At 58.7% G+C, this 14,270-nt stretch overlaps 2 protein-coding genes across 3 annotated transcripts; both read left to right on the forward strand.

The window, feature by feature from the left end:
• The first annotated feature begins 5,327 nt into the window (after window positions 1-5,327).
• LOC141476409 (ADP-ribosylhydrolase ARH1-like) lies at window positions 5,328-9,322 on the forward strand. Of its 2 annotated transcripts, XM_074165086.1 has the most exons (7): window positions 5,328-5,355; window positions 5,442-5,665; window positions 6,575-6,673; window positions 6,765-6,870; window positions 7,814-7,893; window positions 7,964-8,147; window positions 8,761-9,322. In XM_074165086.1, the coding sequence occupies exons 1-7, from the start codon at window positions 5,345-5,347 to the stop codon at window positions 9,131-9,133; spliced, it is 1,077 nt and encodes a 358-aa protein (XP_074021187.1). In that variant the 5' UTR covers window positions 5,328-5,344; the 3' UTR covers window positions 9,134-9,322. The 2 variants fall into 2 exon arrangements, with proteins under 2 accessions (XP_074021187.1, XP_074021188.1); XM_074165087.1 differs by lacking the exons at window positions 6,765-6,870; window positions 7,814-7,893.
• A 2,228-nt stretch (window positions 9,323-11,550) lies between these two features.
• On the forward strand, window positions 11,551-12,666 carry LOC141476400 (leukotriene B4 receptor 1-like). Its single transcript, XM_074165077.1, has one exon. The coding sequence runs from the start codon at window positions 11,551-11,553 to the stop codon at window positions 12,664-12,666; it is 1,116 nt and encodes a 371-aa protein (XP_074021178.1).
• The last annotated feature ends 1,604 nt before the right edge of the window (window positions 12,667-14,270 follow it).

The raw sequence follows: 14,270 nt of genomic DNA on the forward strand, positions 1-14,270 counted from the left end.
CACCAGGTGCCCCAGGTCTGGACTACCACTCCCAGCAGGCCCTGGGAACCAAGATGGCCACCAGGTGCCTGATTCAGAGAATGAATGGTTAAAGGTTGTTAGTGTGGATTTAGTACAGCCTGGCAAAGAACAGAGCTCCGAGCCCAGGAGCCCAGCATTCCAAGATAAAGAAATGGCCTTGTGTATAAGATAGCGGGAACAGCCTGCATGCTAAGGAGGAACCTAACTGTCTGGGTAAAGTGTCCATCTGGTCGGGACCAGTTTCGCGGTTTGGGGTCCAGCCAACCCAGCATTCTAGGACAAAGGTAAAGGTACACGGTGAAGAAGACTGCGAGCCTTCCTCCAGAAGACCCCGGCCCACAACCACCAGGCGACAGTACGCATGCGGCAAGGGGAGGAGACTTATGATAATGAGTTCCTAGAAATAATTAGAATAGTAACGCCTTTTCTTAGAATCAATTATAATAACCCAGCCCACATTAATGAATATGTATGCTTTTCATCATAAATAGATGCTTGTTTTACAAACCGGTGTGCAAGTTTGGAGGAGTGATCCCCCTTGCACCCGGCGCCACAATAAACATACCTGCTTTATAACTCTCTGCGAGTTGTAAGGTTTGTTTCCGCGCGTCATGCCCTGGATCTAGACTATTGCTCCCAGCAAACCCCAGCAACCAAGATGGCTGCCCCGCATCCCAATCCAGTATTACCGCTCCCAGCAGGCCCAGGGACCCAAAATGGCCACCAGCTGCCTTTTGCCATAGACTACCACTCCCAGAAGGCCCCGAGAGCCAAGATGGCCACCAACAGTTCTTGGCTAGAACTACTGCTCCCAGCAGGCTGCGAGAGCCAAGATGGCTTCTGTGCACTTGGGTCCAGTACAACCACTCCCAGCAGGCCCAGGGACTCAAAATGGATGCCAGCCATGAATACTGCTCCCAGAAGGCCTCAAGAGCAAAGATGGCCACCAAAGGCCCCAGGCCGGGGCTACGGGTCCCAGCAAGCTGTGAGAGCCAAGACGGCTGCTAGGCGCCCCAGGTCTAGACTACTGCTCCCAGCAGACCCTGGGAGCCAAGATGGCCGGCATGCACCCCTTGCTGGTAGCAAACCAGTACCTCGCTCGTGGACACTGTGACATCACTGGTGGCCATGGGTAGGATGGATGGCCACAGGGACCTCACTGGTAACCACAGGTACCCCCAGGTGGCAGGAGGGACCTCACTTGTGGCCCTTTGAACTTCACTGCTGGCAACATGGACATCACTTTTGGCTTCGTGGACCCACAGGTTGCGGGGGGACATTTGGAGGCCAAAGGGACCTTACTGGTGTCCACGGAGCCTTTGCTGGTGGCCACGGAGACATCACTGTTGGCCACAAGGACCTCACTGTTGGCCACAGGGACCTCGCTGGTGGCTACCAGGACTGACTGGTGGCAACGGGGACCTCACTGGCAGCAAAGGGGACGTTCAGGTGGCCACAGGCACCTCACTGCTTCTACCAGGACCTCACTGGTTGCCACGGGTACCTCACTGGTAGCTACTGGAACCTCGATGGTGCCCACTACGGCCGACTGGTGGCAACAGGACATCACTGGTAGCCACCCTGTCCTCTCAGGTGGCAAAGGGGTCCTCAGTGGTTACCACCAGGACCTCACTGGTGGCCACAGTGATTCACGGGGGGCCACATGGACCTCGCTGTTAGCAACGGGGACCTTGCAGTTGGCCATGGGGACACCACTTGTGGCCATGGGGAAGTCACTGGTGGCCACGGGGACCATGGGTGCCGAGAGGGACCTCGCTTGTGGCGACCAGGACCTCTCTTGTGGCCACGGGGAGATCACTGGTGGTAATGTGGGTGTCCAGGTGGCCACAGGGACCTCATTGGTTGCCACCAGTACTTCACTGCTGGCCACAGGGACCGTGGGTGACCACAGAGACTTCACTAGTGGCCACGGGGGTCTCTCTGGGTCGCAGCAGAGACCTCTCTGGTGGCCCTTGGGATATCACTGGTGTTCACAGGGACCCCCAGGTGGCCACGAGGACCTATAGGTGGCCACAGAGACCTCACTGGTTGCCACAGAGACCTCACTGGTTGCCACGGAAACCTCACTGGTTGCCACGGGGACATCATTGGTGGCCATGGGAACCTCACTGGTGGCCACAGAGACCTCACTGGTGGTCACGGAGGGCACCTCTCTTCTGGCCATTGGGATCGCAATGGATGACACGGGGACCTCGCTTGTGGGCACAGGAACCCACGGCAGGCAACAGGGACCCGCGGGTGGCCACAGGGACCTCACTGGTGGCCATTCGAACCTCACTGGCAGTCACTGGACCATCACTGGTGTTCACAGGGACCCACAGGTGGCCATGGGGACCTCGCTGGTAGATTCGAACACATCAATGGTGACCTTGGTAACTCTTGTGTTGCCACAGGGATCTTATAGGTGACCATGGTAACCTCAGTAGTGGCCACAGGAACTTCATTGGTGGCATCAGGGACATCAATACTTGCTTCAAGGACTCACGGGTTGCCACAGGGAGCTTGTTGGTTACCACAATGACGTCAGTGGTGGCCACGAGGACCTCGCTGGTGGCCACAGGAACCTCACTGGTGGCCATTCGAACCTCACTGGCAGCCACTGGACCTCGATTGTGGCCTCAGGGACATCACAGGTAGCATGGTGACCTCACTGGTAGCCACGGGGATCTCACTGGTGGCCATGAGGACCCCCAGGTAGCCATGGGGACATCACTGTTGCCCACGGGGACCTCGCTGGTGGCATCAGTTGTTACCTCGGGGACTCTCAGATTGCCATAGGGACCTCATTTGTGGCTACCAGGACCTCACTAATGGGCACAGGGGACCTCGCTGGTGGGCATGGGAACCTCACTGGTGGTGACAGGGAACTCACTGGCAGCCACAGGGCATAGAGGACATCAATGGTGGCCTTCAGGACCCCTGGGTTGCCGCAGGGACCTTGTAGTTGACCACGGTGACTTCAGTGGTAGCCACAGGGAATCTGCTGGTGGCATCGGGGACATCAATGGTGGCCTTGTGGACCAACGAGTTTCCACAGGGACCTCACTTGTGGCCACCAGGACCTCACTGGTGGCCACCGTGACTTCACTGGTGGCCACAGGGACCTTGCTGTTGGCCACAGTTGGCCACAGTTACCCACGGGCGGCCACTGAGACCTCACTGGTGGCCACGGGGACCTCGCAGATGCCCATGGTTGCCATAGGGACCCCCAGGTGGCCATGGGGGTCTCACTTGTGGCCCCTGGGATCTCAGCAGTAGCCACAGTGACCTTGCTGGTGGCCACAAGGATATCACTGGTGGCCACAGGGACCCACAGGTGGCCTCAGTGATCATGCTGAGGGAAACTGGGACTTCCGCAGGTGGTCAGGGGATCCTTGCTGGGGGCCATGGACAGATCACTGACGGCAACATGGACCTCACTGTTTGCCACAGGGACCTCACAAGAGGCCACAGGGATCTCATCAGTGGCCACAGGGAGCTCACTGGCAGCCACAGTACATGACTGGTGGCCACAAACCTTTCCAGGCTTTCCTAGTGACTTCATCCTCAGAATCACCTTTTCTTAAATTTCCCCAGGGCTGGGCTCAAAAATAGCAAATGTCTGGAGATTGCCAGCTTCACGTTGGCCCATGGGATTTAGCAGCAGCAGCACATCACACAGTACCCACTCCTCCACCGGTTTTTAACACAAAACCACCCCTGCAACACATTCAGGAAAAGCAGTGACAAAAGTCACAATCTTAGGAAAGAAACATTCCTTTTCCAAACAGCCCTAAAGCTTTCCATCTCCTTAGTTCCACTTCAAATGAAATATTGATAATAAAGTGAAAAGGAAATAGTGAAACAGATACAATATTTACACATATAGATACAAAACCATATCAGGCTCCTAAGGAAATGTATATCAGCCTGCCTGCCACACACACACCCCCCCCCAGCTGTTGGGGAGGCATGTCCCTTTGCGCAGGACTCAGAGTGCACCCCACTTGGGCCTGCCTTCCGCCCTCCACCAGACATCAGGTCACGCACCTCTCCCCCTCCCCCCAGGACTTGGGGGGTGCCTCACTCATGCCTGCCTGCTGCCCTCACTGGCTGTTGGCAAGTGCGTCCCCCCTTGCCGCCTGTGGGACTTTGGGGCCCCCTCCTTGTGCCCTCCTGCCACTCCACCCAGCAACTGGGGGGGACGTCCCTGCTGGCGGGACTCGGGGTGCACCCTGCTCGTGCGTGGGCGCTTCTTCCCCAGCACTGACTGTGTTTATTTTTAAATTTTTTCCAAATTGACAATGAATTTTAAACGTCCTTATTCACCTATTTTACTACCCACACCCCAACACACACCCCCAATACAATTTTTACCAACAGATCAAAGATTTGTGTCTCTCTGCATAATTTGGGCTGGGAAAAAAAAAAAAAAAAAGCAAAAGAAAAAGAAAATTATGTGTGGAGAGCCTTGTGCTGCAGAGCCAGAAGTTGCACTTTTCTGAGACTTTTCTTGGACCTGTGCCAAGGCCTTGCTGCTGACTCAGTAATTAGGGCTCTGAAATTTAAAGACGATTTTTTTAACTGCTCACTGCCCACCACGAAACACTAATTTTACTCATTTTGAAGAGTAACCCAGCAGGCTTTTAGGTGGGACCCGACCCCACTTGGGCTGCAAATCACTGCCCTGTCCCGGAGGGGGCCCAGGCAGTCGCCGTTTTGGGGGATTTCACCCCAAAATATGTCTCGGGGTCAAAATACATTTCCCTGTGGGGATGCCCTTTTTCCTTGTCCCCTCCTTCCCCTGGGACCTGCTGAAACTGAGCCCCTGTGTCCCCAAATCCTTCTGAAGCCTCTGTTCCCTCTGAGTGTTCCCTTTGGGCACCACCACCCCCACGCACACACACCCCCGCTCTTTTGGCTGCCTCCTGTGTGCCCGCCATGTGCCCCCACATCCCTTTGGGATACCCCTCAGGTCCCTTTGGGTATCCTCTGTCTCCTTGTTGGGTGTCCCCCAGCCCCCTTAGTGTTCCCCTTCATGTCCCTTTGGGTACCCCCAGTCCTCTTTGGATACCTCCTCCATGTCCCTCTGGGAGCTTCCAGTATCCCCTCAGCACCTTTTGGAGCCCCCTGGAGCCTTTCCCTTCCCTGACACCCCCCAGGGACAGAAGCCATGGGGTCCCTCACCCCTCATCCCCATCACCATGGGGACAGTGCCTCTGTGTCCCTGCTCCAGTCCCTGGGGTGTCTTCCTCCTTAAGGGCCTCCAGCCAGCACTGGCCCTGTGCCCCGGACCTGATGGGCATCCCCAGCTGTCACTGCAATGGAGGAGACGTGAGTGTCCCCAGGGGTCCCCAGCAACCCCCAACCCCCCACCCCCTCCATCGTGGGCACCACCTGAACCCCACTTTTCCTCCCAGGGTGCCCCCAGTGGAAGCCTACGAAGCGGCTATGGTGCTGAGTGGGGTGGGGGACGCGTTGGGGTACCGGGGGGGCCGCTGGGAATACTGCACCTCAGGATCCCAGATCCATGCCGAACTGGCCGAGCTGGGGGGCCTGGAGGCCATCTCCCTCGAGCCCCCTGAGTGGCCTGTCAGCGATGACACTGTCCTCCACCTCGCCACTGCTGAGGGCCTCGCCACAGGTTGGAGGGGGGGAGGGAGTGGAGTGCTCCATCGCACCCCGCCAGACACAGGGGAGGGTCCCCAGGGGATTGTGAGGGGGTGTTGAGGGTTCCCTTTATACCCATGGGCTGTATGGGGAGGTCCAAAGGGAAGTTTGGGTGTCCCCTTTATGCCTCTGAGCTGCTCGGGGCAGGGGGAAGGGGGTGTCTGAGAGGGTTTAGGGTGTTCCCATTGTACCCCAAACCCAAACTGGAGGGTCACTGGGATGGGCTTTTGGGGGTCCCTGACCAGCCCTGGAGGGACTTTGGGGACATCCTAACCCCTCCCTCCTTTTAGAGGCTCCCTGTTTCCCCAAAAAATAAATTGGAGGGGGTCCCCAGTTCCCCATGGGGGTGGGGGGTGTCCTGTTTTTCCCCACAGTTTGCAGTAATGTGTTCTCTTTCCTGCCATATTGGGTGTGGGGCGGGCACCATATCCCCCTCCCAATTTGTGGGGCCCAAGGGGGGTGGAAATTACCCCTTTCCCACCCAATTTGGGATGCTCAGGAGGAGGATTCCCCATTTCTCCTGAGTTTTGGGATGTTTGTGGATGTTGTCCCACTTCCCTTCCTGTTGGGGGTGGGGGGGGAATCACCCTTCACCTCGAGTTTTGTAGCTCATAGTGGCGGGGTTGTCCCCTTTTTCCTCCACTTTTGGGGTCTGTGGGGTAATGTCCTCTTTGGGTTTGTTTGGGTTGTCTGTGGGGCAGTGCTGGGGATGATTGGGGACAGTGCAATGCAGGAGGCGAGGGGGGGTGGGGGGGAAGGAAGGGGATCAGGTATTCCTCTTCGCCTTAAGTTTTTGGGGGTGCATTTTGGGGGAGGGGGAGGCCTCTCCCTCCCCTCCAATTTGGGTGATCCAGAGGGGTCCTCACTAATCGCCCCTCCCCAGGCCTGGAGGGGGAACCCCTCCTGCAGGAGCTGGCTCACCGCTACGTGGCCGCCATGGGTGACATGGAGGGTCGCAAGCCAGGGCCCACCAGCATCCTGGGTGAGTTGGAGGATCAGGGCATGTCATCCCCTGAGGGGCTGGGGTCGGCCAGGGGGTGTCAGGGGGTCTCACGCCCCCAACCTCCCCTCAGGCACCTCGCAGCTGCGGCCAGGGGAGCCCGAGGGCTATCGCATCCCCTTCAACCCCAGAGGCACCGGCTGTGGGGCCGCTATGCGCAGCCTGGCCATCGGCCTCAGGTGGGGACAGGGACAAGGGGAGGGACAGCGGCGGAAGGACAACATGGGGACACATGAGGAGGGGGGATGGGGACAGGATGGGATGGGGACATGGGGGTACACATGGAGAAGGGGATATGGAGGCATCAGAGCTAGGGGGGAAAGGACAGGGTGCGGATGGGGACATGGGGGGACAAGGAAGGGGATGCAAGGCTTCAGACGTGGGGGGGATGTGGACATGGGGGGACAGGGACAAGGTGAGATGGGGGGACACGGGGATGGGGACACAGGGGGGTCAGGACTTGGGACACTGAGACATGAGGGTGTGAGAACGAGAAGGAAGGGGACACGAGGTGATGGGGTGGTGACAGGGACATGAGGCACGAGGACACAGAGCATGAGGACACAGCAGGGGGAACAGGGATATGGAGGAGATGGGAACATGGGGGGCATGGGAACATGGGGGGGATGGTAGCAAAAGGGGGGAATGGGGACACGTGTGGGAATGGGGACACAGGGAAGGATGGGGACATGGCGGGGGGGATGGGTACACAGCAGGGTGGGGAATTGAAGGGTGATGGGGATATGGAGGGTGGTGGGGAGATGCAGGGGATGGGGACAAGGGGATGGGGAAATGGGGGAGGATGGGGACACTGGGAGATGTTGGAGCTGGAGAGGACAAGGACCAGGGACTGGGGATATGGTGGTGCTGGGGACAGTAGGGGTGGGGGCGTCTGTGGGCATCTGAGCTGAGGGAGTGGGTACAGGGAACAGGGAGCCCTGGGAGACAGAGCACACAAGGGAGCAGGGGACATAGGGGTCACCGGGCAGTTGTGAGGAGGATGGAGGTGGTGGGGCCAGCAGGGACAATGACAGCAGGGCCAAGGGTGGTGGGATGGGGATAGGGACAATACTGGCAACAGAGGGACAGGGGAGGACAAGGACAGAACTGGAACCACCACAGGTACCCACGGGCCTCAGAGTTGCCAGCGCTGATCCGAGTGAGCATCGAGAGCGGGCGCATGACCCACCACCACCCCACCGGTGGGTGCCAGGCAGGGGGGACAGGGGAGGAGGGGATGCTGGAGCCCTGCTGAGACCCCTGTCCCCGTAGGGTACCTCGGGGCGCTGGCCGTGGCCCTCTTTGGGGCGCTGGGGGCTCGGGGGGAGCCCCCGGAACGCTGGGGGGCCGAGCTGCTGCAGGTCCTGCCCCTCGCCTGGGACTACGTGGAAAGCACTGGGGTGGCCGTTGGGGACAACGCTGCTGCCTGGCCCTTCTTCGGGGATGCCTGGCACCGGTGAGGTTCTGGGGGGGGGGGGTGTCACTGGGAGCACTGGGAGGGGTTGGTGGTGTCACTGGTGCCCACAGAGGTCACTGGTGTCACTGGTGCCCACAAAGTTCTCCCCCAGTCCTGGTGGCGCCCCATACTGGTGTCACTGCTCTGCCCCAGTGCCTCAGTGTACCTGTGTCCCCTGCACCACTGTCCCTGGTGTCACTGCTGACCCTGGTGCCCAGTCTGTCTGCAGGGTCACCAGTGTCCCCATGTCCCCACCAATGCTGTCATCCTCAGCTGTCGGAATGCGGCCCGGGGCCACCCCCCACCCCCCTGACCTCAGTCCCTGGTGTCCCTTGGTTTCCCTGCTATTCCTGGTGACCCCACTGCAGCCACTGCCATGATGCTACCAGGTGTCCCAATTGTCCCCAGAGGTACCTGGTGTCACAGAGTCTGCTGGAGAGCCACAGCCCCATGCCCCCCAGTGTCACTGGTTACCCTGTTCTCACTGGTGACACCAGTGACCCCAACATCCTTGGTGAAACCAGCATTCCCATGACTCCAGTATCACCATGTCTCCAGTGTCCCTGCTGACCCCAGTACCCCCAGTGACCTCAATGTCCCCATGTCCTTGCAGGTACCTGGAATCCCGGGGGCTTCTGGAAGGTGGCGGCCCACCCAAGGTGCCACCCCTTCCATCACCGGCTGAGCGGGACGCGGCGTACCTGGGCTGGGCACTGGAGGGGTGGGCAGGGCGCAGTGGTCACGACGCACCCATGGTGGCCCTGGAGGCCCTGCTGGCAGCTGGTGGCTGCTGGGAGGACCTATGTGCCAGGGGGGTGCTGCATGGTGGGGACAGCGACTCCACGGGGACCATCGCCGCAGGGTGCTGGGGGCTGCAGAGGGGGCTGAAGCCTGTTTCCCCCGGGCTGCACCGTGGCCTCGAGTACCGCGGGCGGCTGCGTGACGCTGCCCACCGCCTCCATGCGCTGGCCTGGGGGACATGCTGAGCCTTCCATGCCTCCGGTGTCACCTGCTGTCCTCCTGCTGAGAAAGGCTCTGTGGGTCCTCAGGGTGCAGCAGGGACCTTCATGGGGTGCTGGGGGGCTCAGGAGCATCCTTGAGGGTCAGCAGGAGACCGCAGAACCTCCCCAAGGAGTCCCAGTTACCCTCCTAGTAAAAAAGTGCCCCCCCCAAGTAACTCTGTGTCCAGGTTTGTACCCTGGGTGGGACCCCTTACAGACAAGTCTTCTCCAGGCTGACCAGTTCTGTACCCTCCAAAAAGGTCCCAGCCATGGGGCATCTCAGGGGCCCTTCACTGGACTCTCTCCCAGTCACTCCAGCTCTCTTGTACTGGTGGCCCAAGGCTGATGGCCTCCAAGGTGACAAGCCCCAGGATCATGGGCCTCAGGGTGATGGGCACCCAAGGTGATTGCCCCCTGGATGATGGGCCCCAGGGTCATGGGTCCCAAGGTGATGGGCTCCAGGGTGATGTGCACCAAGGGTCAGTCGCCCCAAGGGTGATGGGCCCCCAGGGTCAACCACACCAAGGGGGAAGTGCCCAAGGAGTGATGGGAACCCACTGAAACACCCCAAGGGTGATGTGCCCCAGCAATAACCACTTCGAAGGGTGATTGTCCCTCAGGATGTTGGCCTTGGGGGTTAAACACCCTGAGGTTGATGGGCCCAAGGTGTTGAACCTACCCTAAGGGTGACAGGCCAAGAAGCGATGATCACCCAGGGTTGGATGGGCGCAAGGGGTGCCAGGCCACTAGTGTTGACCACCCCAAGGCTGATGGACCCAAGGGATGATGGGCCCCCAGCCCAAAGCATCATTTTCGAGGTCAAAAGCCTCATTTTTAAGGTTCAACTCCGGGTTCCTAAAGTGCAAATGCTGATTTTTATAACGGAAGTCTCAAGATTAGGACAAAAAGCTGAATTTTTAAACCAGCAAAGCCTAGTTTTGGGGGTTCAAATAGTTGTATTTAAGCTCCAAAGTCTCCTTTTCAGGGTCCAAAAGCTCATTTTTAGGATACAGCCAGTAGTCTTTGAGGGTTCAAGCCACATCTTGGGTGTCCATACCCTCCTTCTGACCATCCAAAGACCCAATTTTAGGTTGTTTTTAGGGCCAAAATCCTCAATTTGGGGGCCCAAGCCTGGATTTCAGTACCCAGAGCCTTTTTTTAGGACCCACAGTTTTCATTTTCAGGGTGCAAATCCTCATTTTTAATTTCCAAAGACTCATTTTAAGGGCTCAGCACATAATTTTTAAGGCTGGAAGCCAGATTTTGAAGGCCCAAAGCCTCATTTGGAGAGCTGAAAGCCCAATTTCTGGTGTCCAAAACCTCATTTCCTGGCCCAAAATCTCATTTTTAGCGTCCAAAGCCCCATTTTCAGGTAAAAAAAAAAAAAAAAAAAAGCCAAATTTTAAGCATGCAGTCTGCAATTTTGAGAACAAACCCATCATTTGCAGTGTCCAAATCTTCATTTTGTTGGCCAAAATGGGACAGGGGTGTGGAGGGAGGGATGGAGGGAGGAAAGAGAAGGTATATTGACCATACCATGCATAGAAGAAGACTTTCCCTGTCCCCTCCACACCATCTTCACGTGCTCCCACCACCCCCATAACCATGTGATGGAGCAACCAGACTGCCTCCTCCCGGGACAATGCCACCACTCTTGTCACTTCCCCCCAGGTGACAAAATAAGGTCCAACATCCCTTCCCCACCACATCCCCTTTGACCCTTGTGGTTTTCCTGACTCCTTCCTCTTGCATGAGCACTTCCTGCCTGGGGCTGGGTGGAGGGGAGGAGGCACCTAACGGTCACAGCCACTGGTGGTGACAAGGACACTGAGGATCCACCAGCCCCACCAGAGGCTCTGGGAAGGACATTTGAGTCCCCAAGGTACAGGAAGGAAGGCTGCGGTGGGAGTTCCTGGGGGAGGGAGGGCACCTGAAAGATGTGGGGGGAATGACTAGAAGGTCTGGAGGGTGACTGGGAGGTCCAGAGGGCCAACTGGAAGATCTGGGTGGACAACTAGGATGTCTGGGGGAGGTGGAAACTGGGAGGTTTGAGGGGGGAAAATGGGTGGTGTGGTGGCCCACTGGGCGATCTAGGGGGGTAACTGGGAGGTCTGGGAGGGAAAGAGCCAAGAGGGGTAAAGGAAGAAGAGGAGGAGACTTCAGAGAGTGGGAAGAAGGAAGGAGGGGTAGGGGATGGAGGAGAAAGGGAGGAGCCATGGGGAGGGGTGAGATGGGAGTTGGGTTCGAGGGCTGAAGGACAGATGAAAGGAGGGAAGAAAGGATAGATGGACAGATAGATAGAGGTAGGGAAGAAGGGAAGGCTGGACAGAGGGAGACCTGCATTTTCTCCAGAGGATTCTGTGTTCCCCCTCTCCCCACAGCCCCTCCCCACCACTGCCATGATGTCCTCATTCCCTGCCAATGCCTCACTCCCCACCAACACCACCACTGCCCCTGTCCCCGGCGCGGCAGTAGGGCTGACCCTGCTGTCAGTGGCAGTGGTGGTGGGGCTGCCAGGCAATGCCATGGTCCTGTGGAGCTGTGCCATCACCCGCCGGCGCAGTGTCCCTGTCCTCCTCATCTTCCACTTGGCCTTGGCCGACATGGTCACCCTCCTCACCGGTCCCATCTACATCCGGGCCTTGAGCATTGGCCAATGGAACATGGGTTTAGCCGTCTGCCGTGGGTGCAACTACCTCTGCACCGCCGCCATGTATGTCAGCATTTTCCTCATCGCTTTTCTGGGTCTCCATCGGTGCTTGGTGGTCTCCAGGCCGGCGACAACAGTGGTGACAGCAGGTGACCGTGCTGGAAGGTTGGCTCATGGAGCGGCAATTGTGACTTGGTTGGTGGCTTTGGTGTTGGCCACCCCATCCATTCCCTTCCACCAGGTGAAGGACAGGCACTGCAAGCGGCTGCATGGCACAAAGGCTTGGTTGGTGGTCCACAACCTTCTGGAGACCATCTTGGGTTGGGCCCTACCATTGACCACCATAGCTGTCGGCTACGGGCTATTGATCTGCCGGTTACGCCAGACCCGCTTGGCCCGGCGTGGTCACACCTTCCGGCTGGTGGCTGCTGTGGTGGTGGCCTTTGCCGTCGCATGGGGACCTTACCACGTGGCCAGCTTGTTGGAAGTGGCAGCAGTCCTCCAGGGGGATGAGGGGATCTTGGAAGTGGCTGCCAAAGCCACACGGCCACCAGCCACTGCCTTGGCCTTCCTCAGCAGTGCAATGAACCCCCTCCTCTATGCCTGTGCTGGACGGGGGCTGCGCCGCAGCACCACAGGGTCTCTCCTGCCACGGCTCTTGGAGATCTCGGCCATTGCTGGCAGCTCCCGAGGGACCATGGCCAAGGGGACCACGCCAGGGGAAAGGAGCTGGAGGGAAGGGGAGGGGAGAGGGACAACAGGGGGTGAGGGGTTAACAATGATGGAAGAGGAAGGGGGGGAGGGGGAGGGCATGATGGGGAGGGAGGGTGTGGGGAGGGGGGCGGTTGGGCACAGTGGAGACCCCTAAAACTAACCCCTCTCACTGTTCATCTGCCCTCTTCTCTGTTTCTCCATCCCCTCCTCCATCCATGTCTCCATCCCTCCGACCCTCCAGCCCCCTCCAACCCCCCCACCTCATCTATCCCTCCATCCATCTCTCCATCCTTCCATCTATCCATCCCTGCATCCATCCCTCCCTCCATCTCTCCATCTCCCACTCCCTTCAAGCCTCCCTCCATCTCTCTCCCTTGATCCCTCCACCTCTCCATGCATCCATCCATCTCTTCATCCTACCATCTCTCCATCCCTTCCTCCATCTCTCCCTCCATCGATCTCTCCATTCATCCTTTCCTCCCTCCATCCCTCCCTTGCTCCCTCCCATGTTCTCTTGGTGGCCCCACCCACCCTGTCACCCACCACAGAGGGATGGAGGAGAAACACGACAACTTGGGACCCCCTGGGGGTTCTCTGGGATGGTGATGTCACCTGTGTCCCTCTCGCCGGGGGGGGACCCAGGGCGTCCAGGGTGGGAAGGGACAGCAGGGGATTGGGTGATCTCAGGAGGCTGGTTCTGGGGAGACTAGGGGATATTGGGGGGTCTCAGATGGGGCTGGGGGTACCAGGAGCATCACTGGGGTGTCACCAGGGGACCTCCCAGGAGGTCACTGCCACAGTCAGGCTGTCCCCATGGCATCTGGGGGGGGTACCCATGGGGTCCTTGGAGGTATCACCAGAGATGGCCCAGTGGTCACTAGGAGGGATCCCAAAGGGGTCACCAGGGTCTCCTCAGGGTGTCACCATGGGGTCCCAGGGTAACATTGGGGTGGGATGGTGGGACCCACCCCACCTCCTCCCCACTGCAGCCCCTGTTTGAGACACGGGGGGGAAGTGGGGAGGGGCAGGTAGGATGGATTGGCCACCCCCACGTGACATCACACGTGACCTGGTGGTAGGGGAGGGAGGTATTGCCAGGCAACCTCATAGGTGACATCATCAGTGATTACAACACCCAGCCCCCACCTGCTCAGCGGGTGTGGGGAGATGGGGGGTGGACGGTGACAGAGACACCCTAGAGCCTGGAGGGACACATGGAGACACTGGAGGGACATCTTCCAGCTGGTCAGGAGGACCTTGAACACCTTCCACCACAGAGTCTGGGCCCCACCCCAGGCGGGTCAATGCCTGCCCCATATCTTTATCCATGGTCTGGCTGGTGGGACAGCATGTGTGTGTCCCCCCCCACCACTGGTTTGACACTGACACCAAACTGAAAGGAGAAGTTGAGAGCCCAGAGGTTTGAGTGGCTGCCCAGAGGGACCTCACCAGGTGGAAAAACGGGCCCTGAGGTACCTCAGCAGGTTCAACACAGGGAAGTGTCCCAAGACCAAGGGTCACCTGAGGGGGCTGTGAGGACCGAGGGTCACCCAAGGTGGGGCTGTGGGGACCAAGGGTCACCTGAGCAGTCTGGTGGGACTCACACACCACATCCAACCTCAATCCCATGGGTCAACTCTTGTCCTCCAGACCTTGTGAGGCTCCATAACTTGTCACAGACCCCATGGGGCCCCATAACTTATCACAGAACCCATAGGGCCCTCTGTTGCCCCCCATGGCTGAGTCCCCCTGCCCCAT

Source organism: Numenius arquata, chromosome 31, assembly GCF_964106895.1.
Source record: "Numenius arquata chromosome 31, bNumArq3.hap1.1, whole genome shotgun sequence".
Taxonomy (NCBI): domain Eukaryota; kingdom Metazoa; phylum Chordata; class Aves; order Charadriiformes; family Scolopacidae; genus Numenius; species Numenius arquata.